Below are 20,009 nucleotides of genomic sequence, written 5' to 3' on the forward strand. Positions count from 1 at the left end.
CTTAGACAGGGGTAAGGTTGCTATACTGGCGTTTTTATCATACATGATTGAGGCCTTTGTTATTAAGAGATTTGTTTTCAGCTATTAACAGGTTATTTTATTTCCCTCCAGATTAATTTGATGGGCTTCCTAGTCCGTTAGAGGTGGCAGGTAGTATGAGGGATTTCGATTGTCTTCCTCTTCTCACTCACCCAAACCTTCCCCCTCACCCATCCCTGGTTGGGGAGAGATTTGGGTGTTGCTCCTCAACATCGGCAATGCCTTTGATTAATAAAATCCCCTCATAAATCCTTTCTAATCCACTGACTCGACAGACACACACAGTAGCTCTGACTTCTGCTGCTTTTCAGAAACCAGGGGACAATCAGAATAGTAGAAAAGTCCTGCAGTAACGACATGAGAGAATCAAGCCAACTGTTGACATGAAGGAAGAGAACGAAGGAGATGGTAGTTGTCTCACTCCATTGTGGTATTCTGTTTGCTGGAGTTATTTCATCGTCAGGTGAGTTTATTGATGGTGGTCAGGTACTAACAGGCGGAATATCTGATTATTTGCATCCAGGAGTGTTATATATGCAAACAAACTGTTTTGAACTGTAACTCAAACCCAAACCCAAATGAATTGTATTGGGACAGGTGCACGTAATGGCCAATAATCCACACTCACTGCAGTTAAGTCTCTCAGTGTGGAGTACATCAGTCCTCTGGTGGTCGATTAAGCAATGCGGTGTGCCTGGATACAGCCATATACCACAAACCCCTGAGGTGCCTTGTTGCTATTACAGTATAAACTGGTTACCAACATAAATACCCTACATTACAAAAAGTAGGTGGACACCTACTCGTCGAACATCTCATTCCAAATTCATGTGCATTAATATGGAGTTGGTCCTCCCTTTGCTACTATAACATCCTCCACTCTTCTGGGAAGGCTTTCCACTAGATGTTTGAACATTGCTGCGGGGACTTGCTTCATTCAGCCACAAGAGCATTAGTGAGGTTGGGCACTGATGTTGGGCGATTAGGCCTGGCTCGCAGTCGGCGTTCCAATTCATCCCAAGGGTATTCGATGGGGTTGAGGTCAGGGCTCTGTGCAGGCCAGTCAAGTTCTTCCACACTGATCTCGACAAACCATCTCTGTATGGACCTCGCAATGGTGGCATTGTCATACTAAAACAGGAAAGGGCCTTCTACAAACAGTTGCCACAAAATTGGAAGCACAGAATCGTCTAGAATGTCATTGGATGCTGTAGCGTCAAGATTTCCCTTCACTGGCTCCAGCCAACGCATGATGATCTTAGGCTGCTCGGCCATAGAACCCCATTTCATGAAGCTCCCGACGAACAGTTATTGTGCTGACGTTGCTTCCAGAGGCACTTTGGAACTCGGCAGTGAGTGTTGCAACGATTTTTACATGCTTTAGCACTCTGTGGTCCCGTTCTGTGAGCTTTTGTGGCCTACCACTTTGCGGCTGAGCTGTTTTTGCTGTTATACGTTTCCACTTCACAATAACAGCACTTACAGTTGACCGGGGAAGCTCTAGCAGGGCATAAATGTGACGAACTGACTTGTTGACATCCTATGACGGTGCCACAGTGAAAGTCACTGAGCTCTTCAGTATGGCCATTCTACTGCCAATGTTTGTCTATGGAGATCGCATGGCTGTGTGCTTGATTTGATACAACTGTCAGCAACGGGTGTAGCTGAAATAGCCGAATCCACAAATTTGAAGGGGTGTCCCCACACTTTTGTATATGTATAATGTAGAACAGTAAACAAGTGTTTTTGCGTCATACCTGTGGTATTTTGTCTGATATACACACGGCTGAAATTCTGTTTCAATACATCCTCATCCAGGGCGTAACATCATACAACCATGAGGCTATCCATGACCAAAATTGGTGGCCCTTAAGGTTTTCCCATTTGCTACAGATAGGTGGTGTCAGTGAGCTTCAGGGCAGCCATTTAGCAAAGAGCAGGATGTGGGGGTTTACTGAGACAAACACAGGTCTGTGTGCCATACACACACACACAAACACACACAAACACACACACAGCAATGCAGTAAAATAAGCAGAGCTGAGCGGAGGCAGTAATGGAGTTGCGAGCTGAACTGCTGAAGTCCATCTGGTATGCTTTCACTTCTCTGGACGTGGAGAAGAGCGGGAAGGTGTCCAAGTCCCAGCTAAAGGTGAGAGGTCAGGGGTCAAGTAAGGGGTCAGCATAGGGGTCAAAGAGCAGGGAGGATTGCAAGGATTGGCTTCAGTGTGTCTCTCTGCCTTTCCAATGTGTTGGTTTGTGTGTTATTGACGTTTTTACCCTTATAATTGTTTTTGTTTGTTATCTTTTCCTTGTTTGAGGAAAATTATGTTTTTTATATCACTGTTATCAACACACAAAAAAAAGTTTATTTATTGATCTAGTTAGGTCAACCGAATTAGATGAGACACTATTTTCAAGGTCTAATCTCTTTCCTGTTAGCTAAATGCTTTCTTTCACTTCCCACTGAGAAAAAACTGGTGGAATCAACATTGTTTCCACTTCATTTCAACCAAAACATTAAACGTGATGATGTTGAGTCAACCTTTTTACGTCATTTTGTCTTTCTTTTTTTTCTTCAAAAAAAAAAATCTAAATCCAATGACATGGTGGAATGTTTGGTTGATTTCACATTGAATTCATGTTAGTTGACAACTCAACCAAATGTAAATCAAAACTAGACGTTGAACTGACACTTGTGCCCAGTGGGTTGGTGTGTTTGTGCGTGGGTGTGATCTTTCCTGTAGGATGAGCTTCGCAGCACTGATTGATTTCTTACACAATGTTATTGCTTGATCAAACTCCTTGTATTGATGTTTGATCACCTTTTTTCTTTTCTTTTTTTTTTTTACCTTTGTCCTCCCTCCCCAAATCTAGAATAACAAACACATGACTCTAACTGGGCTAATTCCTGGGATTATGTATGGGCCAGACTATCGCTGGAATGGAGAGGCAGTAATCAGTAATCTGCTATGGTGATAGGCCTATCTCTATGTTCAGAGGCAGACCCTCTCTGAGGCCCATCATGCATCTGGGTGGCTGGTGGTGTGTTATTGCACTGGTGTTTGGGTGGATTGGTGGCTGCTGAATTGTCGTGTGTTATGGGTCAGTGATGCTGTGTTGTGTTGCGTTGTGTGTGAGATCAGCCATTGTGACATTTTTAATCCCAGTCACACTGAGGAGCTTGGACTCTAAATCCCAGCTGTTGTTATGACGATGTTGTCGAAGAGGCCCTGTGTCTGCCTACTTCCATCTTTCTGCTCTCGAGTCTCTTCCTCTGTCTGTCTGTCTCTCTCTCGCTTATCTTCCTGTGTCTCCCTGTGTCTTTCTGTATCCCCACTGGGCACAGACGTCAATCCAATGTCTATTCAACATTGGTTCAACATAATTTAATTCAAATGACATGGAAACAATGTTGATTCAACCAGTGTGTGCTCAGTGGGTCTCCTTGTCTCTCCCTGTCTCTCCCCATCTCTCTCTCTTGCTCTCTCTTTCTCCACCACCCCTCTCTCTCATAACCTGTACATACTGTTGATGAGTTGTACTGTTCTTGTAGGTCCCCAGTAACGGTTAGATCGCAATTTACTTGGGGGGGGGGTGAATGTTTTCCTTGGTTTAGATTTGCTTTTTTGCAGGTTTTATTATATCATTTCTTCCATCTTAGCCACATTTCCTCATCTTATGGCATGCACTTCCTCTATATCATGGTGTTTTGGTATTTCCCTTATGCTCTACGCTTTTCCGTATGCTAACTTATACTATACCACAGGTCAGTATAGTCTACCAGTCTAACGGTCTATCCTGCCCATAATGCACCATTCATAGTGACAATAGTTGTATGTGGATCGTTTGTCCAGATCTGCAATAGGCTAACTAGCAATCATACCGCACATAAACGCATTCAAATCTGTATACATTGTTTGATATGAATCGACAAGAACAAATTGCAAGGTGCATCTTTGCGGCAAGGTGCATCTTTGTGGCAAGGTGCATCTTTGCGGCAAGGTGCATCTTTGCGCCTGAAAGAACAGCGAAGACATGAGACACACAACTCAAAAATCTCCCCTATCGATCTTGTTTAGGGACAATAAAATGATCCTACCTAGACTATCCTACAACACCACAATGCAATGAATAATTGCATTACTGTTTTCAAGTGAGTACAACATTCCAGCCTGGTTAAGGCTGCAGTGAAAACGTCATTTAAATAACAGCTCAAAAGCCCTGTAATTTGAATGTTTCCTTCCATTTGGATCAGTTGTGGGTCTACTCTCGACAGTTTAGAAGGTCTAGAAAGGCCCAGTAGCTGGCCAGTCTGGCTGCATTTCTGATACTGATTGCAGATCATTCTCCCAAGACGTCCTATAATAATGGACCTCGCAGGCCCAGTTATTCAGGAAAGCCTAACACAAGCTCTGCCTCTTCTCCAATCTAAGCGGCTATTCCTCGCACACCTAGAACATAACGCTTCGATGTAGCATAAATATTTATTGTTTAACTTTTTAAACGATTTTCCTTTTATATGCGGCAAAGTAGTCTACATGTTTGATACAAAGAAAAATCACCACATCATGGGAAAGCATGCAATTTATACAGGGTGGTTGTAACGGCAGTCTAGCTCTTCCTCCTCCTCGGACGAGGAGAGGCGAGAAGGATCGGAGGACCAATGTGCAGCATGGTAAGTTTCCATGACTTAATATACACGAATACAAGACACTATACAAAATAACAAACGGACTAACCGTCACAGTCCCGTGTGGCACAAACACTGACACAGGAAACAACCACCCACAAAATCCCAACACAAAACAAGCCACCTATATATGATTCTCAATCAGGGACAACGATTGACAGCTGCCTCTGATTGAGAACCATATTAGGCCGAACACAGAAACAGACAAACTAGACACACAACATAGAATGCCCACCCAGCTCACGTCCTGACCAACACTAAAACAAGCAAAACACATAAGAACTATGGTCAGGACGTGACAGTGGTGAAAGTGCACATGATGAGCTTGATACTCCTTTCAATAAATATCAAGGGTCTTATTCTGGTGACATGATGATCAATGCTTGGCTGCCATTTGACAAATAAAAATAAACTGGCACTTTTGTACATAATTATCTTATCATGTAGCAGGCTATACCTGCACTGTATCTGCAAGCTGTTGGCCAGAGCGCACCTGCCAATACAATACCAGAGGGCACCTGCCAATACAATACCAGAGCGCACCTGCCAATACAATACCAGAGGGCACCTGCCAATACAATACCAGAGCCCACCTGCCAATACAATACCAGAGCGCACCTGTCAATACAACCCCAGAGCGCACCTGCCAATACAATACCAGAGCGCACCTGTCAATACAACCCCAGAACGCACCTGCCAATACAATACCAGAGCCCACCTGCCAATACAATACCAGAGCGCACCTGTCAATACAACCCCAGAGCGCACCTGCCAATACAATACCAGAGCCCACCTGCCAATACAATACCAGAGCGCACCTGCCAATACAACCTCAGAGCGCACCTGCGAATACAATACCAGAGGGCACCTGCCAATACAACCCCAGAGCGCACCTGCCAATACAATACCAGAGCGGGCACATTCACTATACCTACGCAACAATCTTTATGGCAAAACCATCAGTATGCAATGGACAACACAACTCTGATGGGAAAATGCTCCAGGGTCTCCCTTAGCTGGTAATTGCCGGCATTTGGTGAATAAAAAAAATGAAAAGCCAATGAATAAAATTGTAGCAGTCCAAGTTTTCCAGGAGAAGTTGTTTATCATAGCCTACACCCCGAATTTACACTTCAGCGCCATTCTCTCACGCCTTGTGGTACAGTACAGTACATTTTAATTCAGTAGAGTACAGTACAGTACGGTACAGTACAGTACAGTGCAATGCAGTTTAATTCACTAGAGTACAGTACAGTCGCGTTTAATCAGTAGACTAGAGCAGAGCAGACTTCTATGTTTGTGTCTAATCAAGGCCGGTCCGGACCGAACCAAATCTGATCCTATTAAAGACGTCTATGTTTAGGCCTAGTATAGAGAAGGGTGTAATTGCAGACCGCAATTAGTGGCGTTTTCTGATATTGGCATTTCTTGATTTCAAGTTACACCCATTGATGCTCGCCATTGGTCCATGGCCATTTCTTTCATGTCTGGGACAACAGCTGTTGACAATTGTGTCGTTGTAGCTAAACCTAACCTGACACATTTTCCTAACCTTAACCTCATTCACCTATCCTGCTATGTTAATTATCCTAACCTGCCACATTAGTTATCCTAACCTGCTATGTAAACAAATCATCTGTGTCGAGAAACCATCAGTCTCATAACCCCGGAACTGACCAATGGCAGGTATCAATGGACTGACCAATGGCAGGCACCAATGGGCGGTTCCTGATATCAGCGAACACCCACATCAAGAAACGCCCCGAATTGCAGTCTGCAATTACACCATATTGCTAATATGCCGTGGACGTTGAAATCCAGACCAGTCCAGACCGTAACAAATCTGAACCAAACATAGACATCTATGGTCGCGTAACCTATACACTGTGTTGATGAGTTGTGGGTGTTGTCTCATAACCTATACACTGTGTTGATGAGTTGTGGGTGTTGTCTCATAACCTATACACTGTGTTGATGAGTTGTAGATGTTGTCTCATAACCTATACACTGTGTTGATGAGTTGTGGGTGTTGTCGCATAACCTATACACTGTGTTGATGAGTTGTGGGTGTTGTCTCATAACCTATACACTGTGTTGATGAGTTGTAGATGTTGTCTCATAACCTATACACTGTGTTGATGAGTTGTGGGTGTTGTCGCATAACCTATACACTGTGTTGATGAGTTGTGGGTGTTGTCGCATAACCTATACACTGTGTTGATGAGTTGTGGGTGTTGTCGCATAACCTATACACTGTGTTGATGAGTTGTGGGTGTTGTCGCATAACCTATACACTGTGTTGATGAGTTGTGGGTGTTGTCTCATAACCTATACACTGTGTTGATGAGTTGTGGGTGTTGTCGCATAACCTATACACTGTGTTGATGAGTTGTAGGTGTTGTCTCATAACCTATACACTGTGTTGATGAGTTGTGGGTGTTGTCGCATAACCTATACACTGTGTTGATGAGTTGTGGGTGTTGTCGCGTAACCTATACACTGTGCTGATGAGTTGTAGGTGTTGTCTCATAACCTATACACTGTGTTGATGAGTTGTAGATGTTGTCTCATAACCTATACACTGTGTTGATGAGTTGTAGATGTTGTCTCATAACCTATACACTGTGTTGATGAGTTGTAGATGTTGTCTCATAACCTATACACTGTGTTGATGAGTTGTAGGTGTTGTCTCATAACCTATACACTGTGTTGATGAGTTGTAGGTGTTGTCTCATAACATATACACTGTGTTGATGAGTTGTAGGTGTTGTCTCATAACCTATACACTGTGTTGATGAGTTGTAGGTGTTGTCTCATAACCTGTACATTGTGTTGATGAGTTGTAGGTGTTGTCTCATAACCTATACACTGTGTTGATGAGTTGTAGGTGTTGTCTCATAACCTGTACACTGTGTTGATAAGTTGTAGGTGTTGTCTCATAACCTATACACTGTGTTGATGAGTTGTAGGTGTTGTCGCATAACCTATACACTGTGTTGATGAGTTGTAGGTGTTGTCTCATAACCTATACACTGTGTTGATGAGTTGTAGGTGTTGTCTCATAACCTATACACTGCGCTGAACATCCCACACGACCCTGTGGCTCTAGAGGACCACTTCAGAGACGATGATGATGGGCCAGTGTCCAACCAGGGGTACATGCCCTACCTCAACAAATTCATACTGGACAAGGTACTGTATACACACACACACACACACACAAACACACACCCACACACAACACACACACACAAACACACTTGGCATCCTCTCTTTCTGACCCCAGGTGGTTGAGGGCACGTTTGTTAAGGAGAATGTAGATGAGTTCTGCTGGACTCTCTGTGCCAAAAAGAACTACCGGCCTAAAAATGGCGTGGACGTTCTGCCTGATAAAGATGCCTTCCATCTTTGGTGCCTCTTCAACTTCCTGTCTGAAGACAATTATCCACTGGTCCTGGTCCAAGAGGAGGTGAGTTCTTAGCCCTGGACGGTAATCCAAAATCATTTGCCTCCTTTCTTCCCTCTTTTCATGAAAATGTCTTGCAATAATGTCAACGGGAGATTTGGGTGAAAATTCTGTCTCAAGTTAGGATTTGTCCCATGATGTGCTCTATTCATTCCCTATGGTAACTCGCAGGTGGAATATCTCCTGAAGAAGATCTGCATAGCCATGAGTGTGGAGTTGAGCTGTGTGGACATGGAAGACTTCATCTCCCAGGAGGCTGTGCAGCAGAGCGGCATCACAGTGTGGTCCTTCCTGGACTTGGTCAACACCGGGAGGCTGACCAGAGGGATGGAGAAGGACTCTGTTACGATGGCGATAGACGAGGTCTACCAGGAGATAGCTGGCAATATCATAAAACAGGTGCTTTTAAACATAAAGAGAATTTATAGACATGTTTGTGTTAGTATGCATGTAATATAAAGGTAATCAATGTGTAATATGGTATTTATATAATTAGGCATGTGTAACTTTGTGTTGTCGTATGTATCTGTCCTTAGGGGTATTTGTGGAAGAAGGGCCACTTGCGGAGGAACTGGAATGAGCGCTGGTTCTCTCTCCAGCCCTGCACTCTGCATTACTATGTCAGTGAGGACCGCAAGGAGTGTAAAGGCTGCATCGAGCTGGGCCACAACTGCTGTGTGGAGGTACACAACACTGAGTTAGGGGTTATGTAGAATGGATGAAGGTACTACAGGGGGTAGGCCTACACTAAATCCTCTGGCATAGGGTGCCAATGTGGGCAGAGCTGGGATGAGGGATTTGTTCAGAGAAGACGTCGATAGGGTAACATACTTGAATGAATATGAACCGCCCCATTCTTTTTGTCAATATAAAATGTAGTGTGTGGATGATGCTGTTTATTATGGTGGTTATGTTCTCACCACTGTGGTTGCATTGATAGGTGCTGCCAGATAAGGAGGGGAAGAGGTGTATGTTCTGTGTGAAGACGCTCACTAAGACCTACGAGATGAGCGCCCCTGACACCAAGCAGAGACAGGAGTGGACCACAGGTCAGAGATCATACAGTACAGTACACACTGGGCTTTTAAAGCCTGGAGAAAATAGCCATTTCCCACCCTGATGAAGGCAAAAGCCACAATGCGTCATCTGGCTTGGTTTATGATGATGCTTCAGGCTACTTACTGTATGTTGTCACTGCAGCGATCCAGACAGCCATCCGTCTGTGTGTGGAGGGGAAGAAGTCCCTGCATAAGGACCTGAAGCTGCGACGCAGGGAGCAAAGGGAGGAGAGGGAGAGGAGACGCACCGCCAAGGAGGAGGAGCTCCAAAGTCTGCGCCTCCTCCAGTGGGAGAGGGAGAGCAAGTTGGCTGAGCTGGAGCTACTACAGGTGTGTGTGGCTGAGAGAGAAAGACAGACACAGAGAGAAAGACAGAGAGACAGAGAGAGAGAGAGAGAGAGAGAGAGAGAGAGAGAGAGAGAGAGAGAGAGAGAGAGAGAGAGAGAGAGAGAGAGAGAGAGAGAGAGAGAGAGAGAGAGAGAGACAGAGAGACAGAGAGACAGAGAGACAGAGAGACAGAGAGACAGAGAGACAGAGAGCGATGACTACAACGAAAACTGAACTTTGAATAGCAATGTGAATAGCCTTATTCTGCCCTTGAGTTGCGTTCCCATGCAAAACTAGACAGATAGCTAACAACTAAGTCTTCAATAAAACTCCCAAGGCGTGACTTTTCTTGAATGAATATTGAAAACATTTATGTTGTTAGCTATCTGTCTAGTTTTGCATGGGAACGCAACTCAAGGGCAGAATAGTAAAAAAAACAAATATTTTCCAAGGCTGAAGCGTGACAAGAAATAACTACACTGAAAGACCTGCACCGTAGCGTTGTTTTTAGCTGCTTCTATGCGTGCAGAACGAATTCTCTACTTCCTGTTTGCGTACAGTCTAAGTACCAGAAAGCTCCACTAGGGGGCAAATAACACCATGGAACACAATGAAAATCCATCTTAACCATTGTAATAAAATAATCTGTTACCTTCTAACAGGATGGCAGCACAAGCCTCACAATCACTGTTGTTATATTTGTATAATCTGTGTGCAGGATGCGCAAAAGCAGGCTCAGACAGCTCTGCTGCAGGAGGAGCAGAAGAGGAGACAACATGTGGAGCTGCAGAGAACCCTGCAGGAGCAGCTACAGCAGGCTGAGGAGGTGAGAGGGATAGAGAGGAAGAGTTTAGCGGGGAGTTGAGGAGGAGGTGAGCTGATCAGGGTAAGGAAAGAAGGTGGATGTAAGAGGAAGGAGAATTCTAATTTTTACTAGGATCCCCATTAGATGATGCTATAATGTCAGCTAATCTTCCTGGGGTCCAACACAGAAAGACAATTCCACGGTAACAGAGTTATGCTGAGACTCAGATTTTTCCCTTTAAAATGTATGCGAAACAAAAAACAATGATTGCTAAGTTAAGCAAGCCATAAAACTCTACGCACAAGGACTATATTTATCAATGTCCACAAAAAATGTTACAAAAATACATGTACTTGAAGAACAGTGCAGATGCATAGTTTCGTAACAGAATGACAGTTTGTGCTGTTGGTGCTGTCATTCTTCACCGAACTTAGTTATTTTATTGTTTTCTTGAAGGTGGATTTAGTTTTTACCTGAGAAATGGGATTTGGTAAAGAATTCCTTTTAGTGATGGCTCCATCTAGTATTATTGTAGATTTGAGGATATTTATCCCTGGTCTGGGGGTTATCAGTTGTCCTGAACTAGCCTGTCTGGTTCGGTGGTTATGTTTGTTCCTAGTATACACTAATTGGTCAGAAAAAAACGTTGGTTTGTTTGAAAATATCACGTTCCTAAAGAAAATCAAAAGACTGGATAATAATTTGTGTTCAACGGGAAGCCATGAGAGATGATGGCGCAATCGGTTGACATTCATACGGGTAGGTCGATGAAGAGCTAATCTTGCAGCCTTTTTTTGAGCGAGTTGGAGCTTTTTAAGATCTTTTTTGCTGCAGATGACAATATGACTGGACAGTACTCTTGGTCTGACAGAACCTCAGAACATTTATTGTTATAGCAATGCCTTTACCCATTTTAATTGCAATCTTGTCTTTATGTTCAGACCACGACAGAGCTGCGTCCAATGTGACACTTTGTTACTTGTTCCCATCCATTGACAAGTTTAATTGAGGGTCACCAGCAAGCATATATCTTATAACAAATACAATAAATGCTGTTTTAGAAATATTCAACACCACTTTGTGAATGTTAACCCCCTAAGACACCGTTCATAGTTCTTTGCTCAATACATCTGTTAGTTCATTATATGCTGATGCAGTGCTATACATTGTAGAGTCATCAGCATGCATAACCACTCTTGCTTTATTCATTACTGATGGTAAATCATTAGTCAAGATAGAGTAGAGTAGTGGGCCTAGGCAACTGCCTTGAGGAACACCACAGTGTACATCTTTACAGTCCAAAAAGCTACCATTAAAGAAAACTTTTTGCCTTCCCCTGGAAAGGTAGCTTTCCATCCAGGATAAAGCGTCAGAAATAAAACCATAACATAACTTTACCTAGCAACATTTTATGATCAATTACATCAAAAGCAGCACTAAAGTCTAACAGCACTGCACCCACTAGAGGAGAGGAGGCGGTGAGAAGGATAGCAAGAAGGAACTCAAGGAAGGTTAAGGAGGAGGAAGGTATGAGGGGTGAGACAATGAGTAGAAGGACTCAACTCTATAGATCTTTACGGGTCTAATTGTGGCTTTGTCCTGGTGTGTTTATTGTGGGCCAGGCGCGGGCCAGCATTCAGGCAGAAATGGCCCTCAAGGAGGTAGAGACAGAGCGTCAGAGAAGGAGGATAAGGGAGCTGGAGGTGATGCAGCTCCGCCTGGAGGAGGCCCTGCATCAGGAGATGAGAGCTAGACAAGACGAGGAGATCTACTTCCTCGCACAGGCCAGGTAACACACACACACACATACAGATATATACAGCATACAGCATACACACACACACACACACACACACACACACACACACACACACACACACACACACACACACACACACACACACACACACACACACACACACACACACACACACACACACACATACACACATGGACACACACACACACACACATGTATATACAGTGCCTTCAGAAAGTATTCACACCCATTTACTTTTTCTATATTTTGTTGTGCTACAGTCTGAATTTAAAATGGATTCAATTTAGATTTTGTGTCACTGGCTTACACAAAATACCCTATAATGTCAAAGTGGAATTATGTTTTTATAAACTTTTACAGATTAATTAAAAATTAAAAGCTGAAATGCCTTGAGTTAAAAAGTAGTCAACCCCTTTGTTATTGTAAGCCTAAATAAGTTCCGGAGTAAGAAGTCACATAACAAGATGCAAGGGACAGACTGAGAAAATCCCAATACTGATTAAAGAAGTTACTGAAGTTGATATGCAGCCATCGTCAATGGTAGAGGATGTCGACTTCAATGGGCCCCTAAACGTAAGGCACGTCTAGAAACAAGATGCCATGTCGAAAAACCTTGGAGAAATTGTACAATGATTTCTCTGCAAGCACAAAGCTCGAGCTCTCAAACAACAGTATGTGGGGTAAGAACATATTATTGGACGTCTATGAACACGCTGTCATACATCACTGCAATGAGCCATCACATTGATGAGAAGTGAGAACATGGAGGAGAGGCACACAGCAGATTATCGTTGCTGAGTGGGTGGGGGCGATAGCTGTAAAGTGAGCGCCGTCTGGTGGGGTTTTGACTAGATAGCACAGCTACAAAGTCAATATTGGCCTTATCGTAAAAATTCAATCATATTTTTTCTTTCTTTTTGGTCTTAATTTAAGATTACGGTTAGGCATAAGTTTAGCAGTGTGTTAAGGTTAGGTTTAACATTCAGTTTTAACAAAATAAATCGGAAAAATAGGAGGGTTTTATGACTTTGTGGCTTTGGTAACTAGTAAGACCGTCTCGGTAGGTAGTCAGGACTGCGGTAGAATGGACTGCATTGCCCCTTAGCGGTCATATCTGAATTGTGAATTCACGTAATTGTATGATTTTTTTGTTATCATTTCAATGCTAAATGTCAGTTTTAAACGTAAATACTTTTCTTTAATTTGTCACATCCCTGCAATGATCCAAATCTCATTGATTCGTTCATCATATCAAACGAATCATACCGAATCATTCAAACTAAAACGTACAAACTAGATACAGTGCCTTCAAAGTATTCACACCCCTTGACTTTTTCCACGTTTTATTGTTTTACAGCCTGAATTTAAAAAGGAATAAACTGAACTTTTTTGTCACTGGCCGACACACAATAGCACATAATGTCTGGAATGATATATTTCGAAATTTTGGGAAATTAATCAAACTATTTCACCATGCCTTGCAATAAGGACTAAAGTAAAACAAAAAAAAATGTATGTCTTGAATACAAAATGTGAACACTCATCCCTGTGCAGACTCTGTCACAAGGAAACAATCAATAGAGTATATTTTCTGGTACTGTCCATCAGTGGCTTGCTTTTGGAGTCAGGTCTAAGAATGGTTGTCATGTCATAAATTCAGGGTTCAGCTGGACCTGCAAATTGTATTATTAGGAGATCTGAAAAACCACGAACAGTCAATGGGAAATATCATTATACTCTTGGGTAAAGTATTTATTTTTAGGGCAATATCGGTAGAAATGTTTCAAATAGGGAGGTTCAAGAACCTCAAGACATCAAAGTAAAATGGAGGGATGTATTGCAAAAGGAAATAGCAAAAAGGCCTTATACTGGGAAATATGGGTTAATCTGTGGACATCGGAGGGTTGGAGTTAAAATCAGAATTAATGGTGGATTGGCCGCTTTGGATGAAAATCCAGCTCTTGCAGAGAGGAAATTAGGAATATACTGTATTTGTATTTATTAGCGGTCCCCATTAGCTGCTGCCAAGGTAGCAGCTACTATTCCTGGGGTCCAAACACATGAAGGCACTTACATTACATATCAAACAAAAGATAAAACAGAACATCATATACCATTATTACACCACTACATACAGTGCCTTCGGAAAGTATTCAGACCCCTTGACATTTTCCACATTTTGTTACATTATAGCCTTATTCTAAAATCGATTTTTTTAAATCCTCAACAATCTACACAATATACACCATAATGACAAAGCGAAAACAGTTTTTTCGAAATTTTAGCAAATGTAAAAAATAAAAAACAGAAATACCTTATTTACATAAGTATTCAGACCCTTTGCTATGAGACTCGAAATTGAGCTCAGGTGCATCCTGTTTCTATTGATCACCCTTGAGATGTTTCTACAACTTGATTGGAGTCCACCTGTGGTAACTTCAATTGATTGGACATGATTTGGAAAGGCACACACCCGTCTATATAAGGTCCCATAGTTGATAGTGCATGTCAGAGCAAAAACCATAAGGTCGAAGGAATTGTCCGTAGAGTTCTGAGACAGGATTGTGTCGAGGCACAGATCTGGGGAAGGCATCCAAAAGAATTCTGCAGCATTGAAGGTCCCCATAGTGGCCTCCATCATTCTTAAATTGAATACATTTTGAAGCACCAAGACTCTTCCTAGAGCTACCCGCCAGGCCAAACTGAGCAATCAGGGGAGAAGGGCCTTGGTCAGGGAGGTGACCAAGATCCTGATTGTCACTCTAACAGAGCTCTAGAGTTCCTCTGTGGAGATGGGAGAAACTTCGAGAAGGACAACCATCTCTGTAGCGCTCCACCAATCAGCCTTTATGGTAGATTGGCCAGACGGAAGCCACTCCTCAGTTAAAGGTACATGGCAGTCGCTTGGAGTTTGCCAAATGGCACCTTAAGACTCTCAGACCATGAGAAACAAGATTCTCTGGTCTGATGAAACCAAGATTGAACTCATTGGCCTGAATGCCAAGCGTCACGTCTGGAGGAAACCTGGCACCATCCCTACGATGAAGTATGGTGGTGGCAGCATCATGCTGTGGGGATGTTTTTCAGTGGCAGGGACTGGGAGACTAGTCAGGATTGAGGGAACGATGAACGGAACAAAGTACAGAGAGATCCTTGATGAAAACTTGTTCCATAGCGCTCAGGCCCTCAGACTGTGGAAGGTTCACCTAAGCACACAGCCAAGACAATGCAGGAATGGCTTCGGGACAAGTCTCTGAATGTCCTTGAGTGGCCCAGCAAGAGCCTGAACTTGATAAAACATCTCTGGAGAGACCTGAAAATAGCTGTGCAGCAACCCTCCCCACCCAACCTGACAGAGCTTGAGAAGATCTGCAGGGAAGAATGGGAGAAACTCCCCAAATACAGGTGTCCCAAGCTTGTAGCGTCATACCCAAGAAGACTCGATGCTGTAATCGCTGCCAAAGGTGCTTCAACAAAGTACTGAGTAAAGGGTTTGAATACTTACGTAAATATGATATTTACCTTTTTACAAAACCTGTTTTTGCTTTGTCATTATGGCGTATTGTGTGTAGATTTATGAGGGGGGGGAAACAATGTAATCAACATTAGAATAAGACTGTAAGGTAACAAAATGTGGAAAGAGTCAAGTGGTCTGAATGCTTTCCGAAGGCAGTGTATCTACAATACAAAATGTATAACACCATCATACAACAATATGACAATGTACTTGTGTGTAGAGTGCTTATTCTAGCACTTGTGAGCGTATGCGTGTGTCTCTTCACAGTCCCCGTTGTTCCATAAGGTGTATTTTTACCAGTTTAAAAAAATCTGATTCTACTGCTTACATCAATTACCTGATGTGGAATAGAGTTCCATATAGTCATGGTTCTATATAGTACTGTGCGCCTCCCATAGTCTGTTCTTCACTTGGAGATTGTGAAGAGACCTCTGGTGACATGTCTTGTGGGGTATGCATGGGTGTCCGAGCTGTGTGCTAGTAGTTTAAACAAACAGTTGGGTACATTCAGCGTGTCAACATTTTTTACAAAAACAAGTTGTGATTAAATCAATCTCTCTTCCACTTTGAGCCATGAGAGATTGACATACATATCATTCATGTTAGCTCCTCCCTGTACTTTTAAGGGCCAGCCATGCTGCCCTGTTCTGAGCCTTTTGTAATTTTCCCAAGTCCCTCTTTGCGGCACCTGACCATACTACTGAACAGTAGTCCAGGTGTGATAAAACTAGGGCCTGTAGAACCTGCCTTTATTATGGAGCGACGTCTCCCCATCTTAGCTACTGTTGTATCAATATGTTTTGACCATGACAACTTGCTCAATTTCCACATGATTCATTGCTAGATTTAGTTGAGGTTTAGGGTTTAGTGAATGATTTGTCCCAAATACAATGCTCTTAGTTTTTTTTATATTTAGAACTAACTTATTCCTTGCCACCCATTCTGAAACTAACTGTGCTCTTTGTTAAGCGTTGCAGTCATTTCAGTCTCTGTAGTAGCTGACGTGTAAAGTGTTGAATCATCCGCAAACATAGACACACTGGCATATCATTAGTAAAGATTGAAAAAATAAGGGCCTAAACAGCTGCCCTGGGGAATACCAATACAAATAAAATAAATAAATAAGGGGGAGTAGAAATTATGCAAACAATTAATTTTATAGAACCCAAAACCTATCTGAAATATTAAAGCTTATCCTGTCACGTCCTGACCATAGAGAGTCCTTATTTTCTATGGTAGAGTAGGTCAGGGCGTGACTGGGGGGTTAGTCTAGTTTATTATTTCTATGTGGGGTTCTAGGTTTGTTTTTCTATGTTGGTGATTGTGTATGATTCCCAATTAGAGGCAGCTGGTAATCGTTGTCTCTAATTGGGTGTCATATTTAATTAGCATTTGTTCCACCTGTGTTTGTGGGATATTGTTTTGAGTTAGTGCACGTATCATCTCTGTAGTCACGGTTCGTTGTTAGTTTATTGTTTATTTGTTTTTGTCTTTGCTAAGTTTCACTTTATTCATTCAATTATGTGGAACTCAACATCCGCTGCGCCTTGGTCCGATATTTATTCCAGCGAACGTGACATATCCCTATCTGCAATATTAAAGCTTATATTAACCTGAAGTGATTTGGCTGTACTTCTGTTTAGCTCAAATGCATGGCACCCTCAGTCAAGCGAGTACACACACACACACACACACACACACACACACACACACACAGAACGTTTTTTGTTAGTAGACGTGTTTACTCTCAGAGAGACGCCAACGATTTCCTGTCATCTCCGTGCGGTACTTGTGGTTTGTCTACTTACTCAGGAACTGAACATCTTAGGGCGTAATGTCTTTTCATGTTTACTTTTTCCATAACCCTGTTCTCTGATTGGTCCTTCTACTATGACATTGTCATAACTGTGCTCTTTGATTTGTCCCTTCATTATGACATTGTCACAACTGTCACAAAAATAAGCTTTAGAATACACAATAAGTTTGGGCATTCCTATTCTGCAACTGTAACATTTTTGCCTTAGGTCCAGCCCATTATTTTTAGAGCTCTAACAAGGGTCAGTGTGCTATTGTGACTTAGAACCCTGCATGGTGGTGGCTCTCCTTCTCTCTCTTCATCCCAAGGCTGCTGGTAGAGGAGGAGGATAAGATGAAGGCCCTGCTGGCCCTCCAGGAGGAACAGGAGCAGTACATCCTGAAGACCCAGAGAGAGAAGCAGGAGCTCAAGCAAGAGATGGTAACCAAGTCCCAGGCTTTGGAGGAGGCCCAACACCAGCTGGAGAAAGTTCGGACCAGCCGGCACAGAATGGACCAGGACATTGCAGTGAGTGCAACAAAATCAGTATCGAACCCATGATCATCTGCTAAATGTATAGTATATCAGGGAACCACTGCCCAGACTACAGCTACTCGACAGCTACTCATCAAGCAATTATAGACCGCTTAACCACCTCTGCTGCACACACATATCTATGTGAACGGGCATGCATGTGAACGTGCATATGTGTCGGTGTTGAATGAACTGAAACAAGCCACAGGACGGAAAGACAAGGTTCAGGGTCTTAGAGGTCAGTGTAGATAGTTATGCTGTACTTTCCCCCACTCAGGTCCCATGATGTCTATTTAGTAATTGCTGTATGTGTATCAGTGTGGACCCTGTGTTTTATATCATGCTCCTTCTTATCTGAGAGTAATAAACATCTCAAAAGGAAGCACAGTGGCCTCTGGATCCGGTATAAACTACAGAAATGTATTCTCTAACTGCCCTCTCTCATTCTCTTCTATTTCATTCCCTCTCGCATTCTCTTCTCCTTCACTCCCTCTCGCATTCTCTTCTCCTTCACTCCCTCTGACATTCTCTTCTTCTTCACTCCCTCTTTCTCTTCTCCTTCACTCCCTTTCTCATTATCATCCCCTCCATCTCTCACCCCGTCCCTCTTCATGGTCTCACTCAGGCTGCTCAAAGGAAGCTGCGACATGCCAGCACCAGCGTCAAACACTGGAATATCCAGGTGAACAGACTGACACATCCTAATGGACCGGTAGGTGAGATTAGTGGTGAGGGAAGTGTTCTAGTGCGTAAAGCTACGTTTGAACAGGTGCCTGTGTCAACCTCCTTGTCCTTGTCCTCCCTGCATTTTGTTTCTCTTTCTTTCTCTTTCTCTACTCTCTTGCTCTCTCAAATTCTTTCCTCCCCCTCCCTCTCTCTCTCCCAGAGAGAAGACCCTCTCTTGGAAGCTCAGGGGTCCCAGTTGTGTCTGTGCCCTCCCTACGAAACCCGGGCCTACGCCTGTACCATCAGAGGAACGAAAGAGAGAAGGAGAAGTGAGGAGAGAGTGAACATCAGTGGAAGAGAGGAGATGCGTCTGTCTCAAGCCCCCAATGAGGACATGGACTGTGCCTGAGGCCTAAGATCCCCAAGCTAAGAATGTTAATGTAGATACATACCACTGGGGTTGTACTAGGGAGGCAGGTAGCCTAGCAGTTAAAAGCGTTGGGCCAGAAACCGAAAGGTCACTGGTACAAATCCCCAGACTGACTAGGTGAGAAATCTGTTGATGTGCCCTTGAGTAAGACACTCTGCATAAGAGTGTCAGCTATATGATTAAAATCAAAATGTACAATCAGATCATTTGATATCACTTAAAGGATGTGTTTTTTGCGTGAAGGATATCTTTATGTTCTGTGAGTGTTTTCATCTTTCTTTTCTCTCTTTCCCTGACCTTAGTGAATTATTATGATGGTAGGAATATTAGCAAAATAATGCTAATAATGTTTGGTGCCTTCATGGGAGGAAAGTTTTCAAATTTAAACCATCAATATGTTTATTCTGTTTTAATTGTAATTATAAACAAAAACTCTGTAACTGGCCAAAACATAGCAGTTGTCAATCAATTGATAAGTTTTATGTTTATAATTAAACAAACTGAGTCTAAATAAATCCACAGGACAACTTGGATGATGACGCTATTTTATATCTTCTCCTGAACTGGCAGAAGAGTTTGAAATGGAAATAAACGCTTTATGATTGGTGGAGACTTCCTTCGACTTCTCTTGAAGCAATCTGCTTTTATACACATCCTACACCAAACTATGCTGCTAACATGTAAAACTCTGCAAGATCTGTCCTCAACCTCTGCAGAAAACATGGTTAAGATAGACACCTAGTGGCGACATGGTTGACAATACTGGCAATAAAGACAAACGGAAAGGTGGTGAACGGAATACCACTATAATAGAATCGAGTAGCATACTTGAATATCTCATAGGGAAATGTGCCTTTCAACAAGCTACAGGCATACGTATAGCATACATACATACAGAC

The 20,009-nt window shown here is 42.8% G+C and overlaps 1 protein-coding gene across 4 annotated transcripts; it reads left to right on the forward strand.

Annotated features, from left to right (window-relative positions):
• The first annotated feature begins 2,042 nt into the window (after positions 1–2,042).
• Positions 2,043–19,715, forward strand: LOC139563646 (differentially expressed in FDCP 6 homolog). Of its 4 annotated transcripts, none has more exons than XM_071382509.1 (12): positions 2,043–2,191; positions 7,784–7,924; positions 8,019–8,201; positions 8,370–8,597; positions 8,735–8,881; positions 9,139–9,247; positions 9,399–9,586; positions 10,302–10,409; positions 12,011–12,177; positions 17,810–18,008; positions 18,640–18,730; positions 18,901–19,715. In XM_071382509.1, exons 1-12 carry the CDS (start codon positions 2,096–2,098, stop codon positions 19,011–19,013), a joined length of 1,770 nt encoding a protein of 589 aa, XP_071238610.1. In that variant the 5' UTR covers positions 2,043–2,095; the 3' UTR covers positions 19,014–19,715. The 4 variants fall into 4 exon arrangements, with proteins under 4 accessions (XP_071238610.1, XP_071238594.1, XP_071238602.1 ...); XM_071382493.1 differs by having other exon boundaries at positions 18,640–18,726; XM_071382501.1 differs by having other exon boundaries at positions 18,640–18,696.
• The last annotated feature ends 294 nt before the right edge of the window (positions 19,716–20,009 follow it).

This window comes from Salvelinus alpinus, chromosome 2, assembly GCF_045679555.1.
Source record: "Salvelinus alpinus chromosome 2, SLU_Salpinus.1, whole genome shotgun sequence".
Taxonomy (NCBI): domain Eukaryota; kingdom Metazoa; phylum Chordata; class Actinopteri; order Salmoniformes; family Salmonidae; genus Salvelinus; species Salvelinus alpinus.

Coding starts and splice junctions, on each gene's coding strand:
- LOC139563646 (XM_071382493.1), top strand. CDS start 2,096: ATGGAGTTGCGAGCTGAACTGCTGAAGTCCATCTGGTATGCTTTCACT. Junction 2,192..7,783: donor TGTCCAAGTCCCAGCTAAAG/GTGAGAGGTCAG, acceptor GATGAGTTGTAG/GTGTTGTCTCATAACCTATA. Junction 8,882..9,138: donor GCCACAACTGCTGTGTGGAG/GTACACAACACT, acceptor TTGCATTGATAG/GTGCTGCCAGATAAGGAGGG.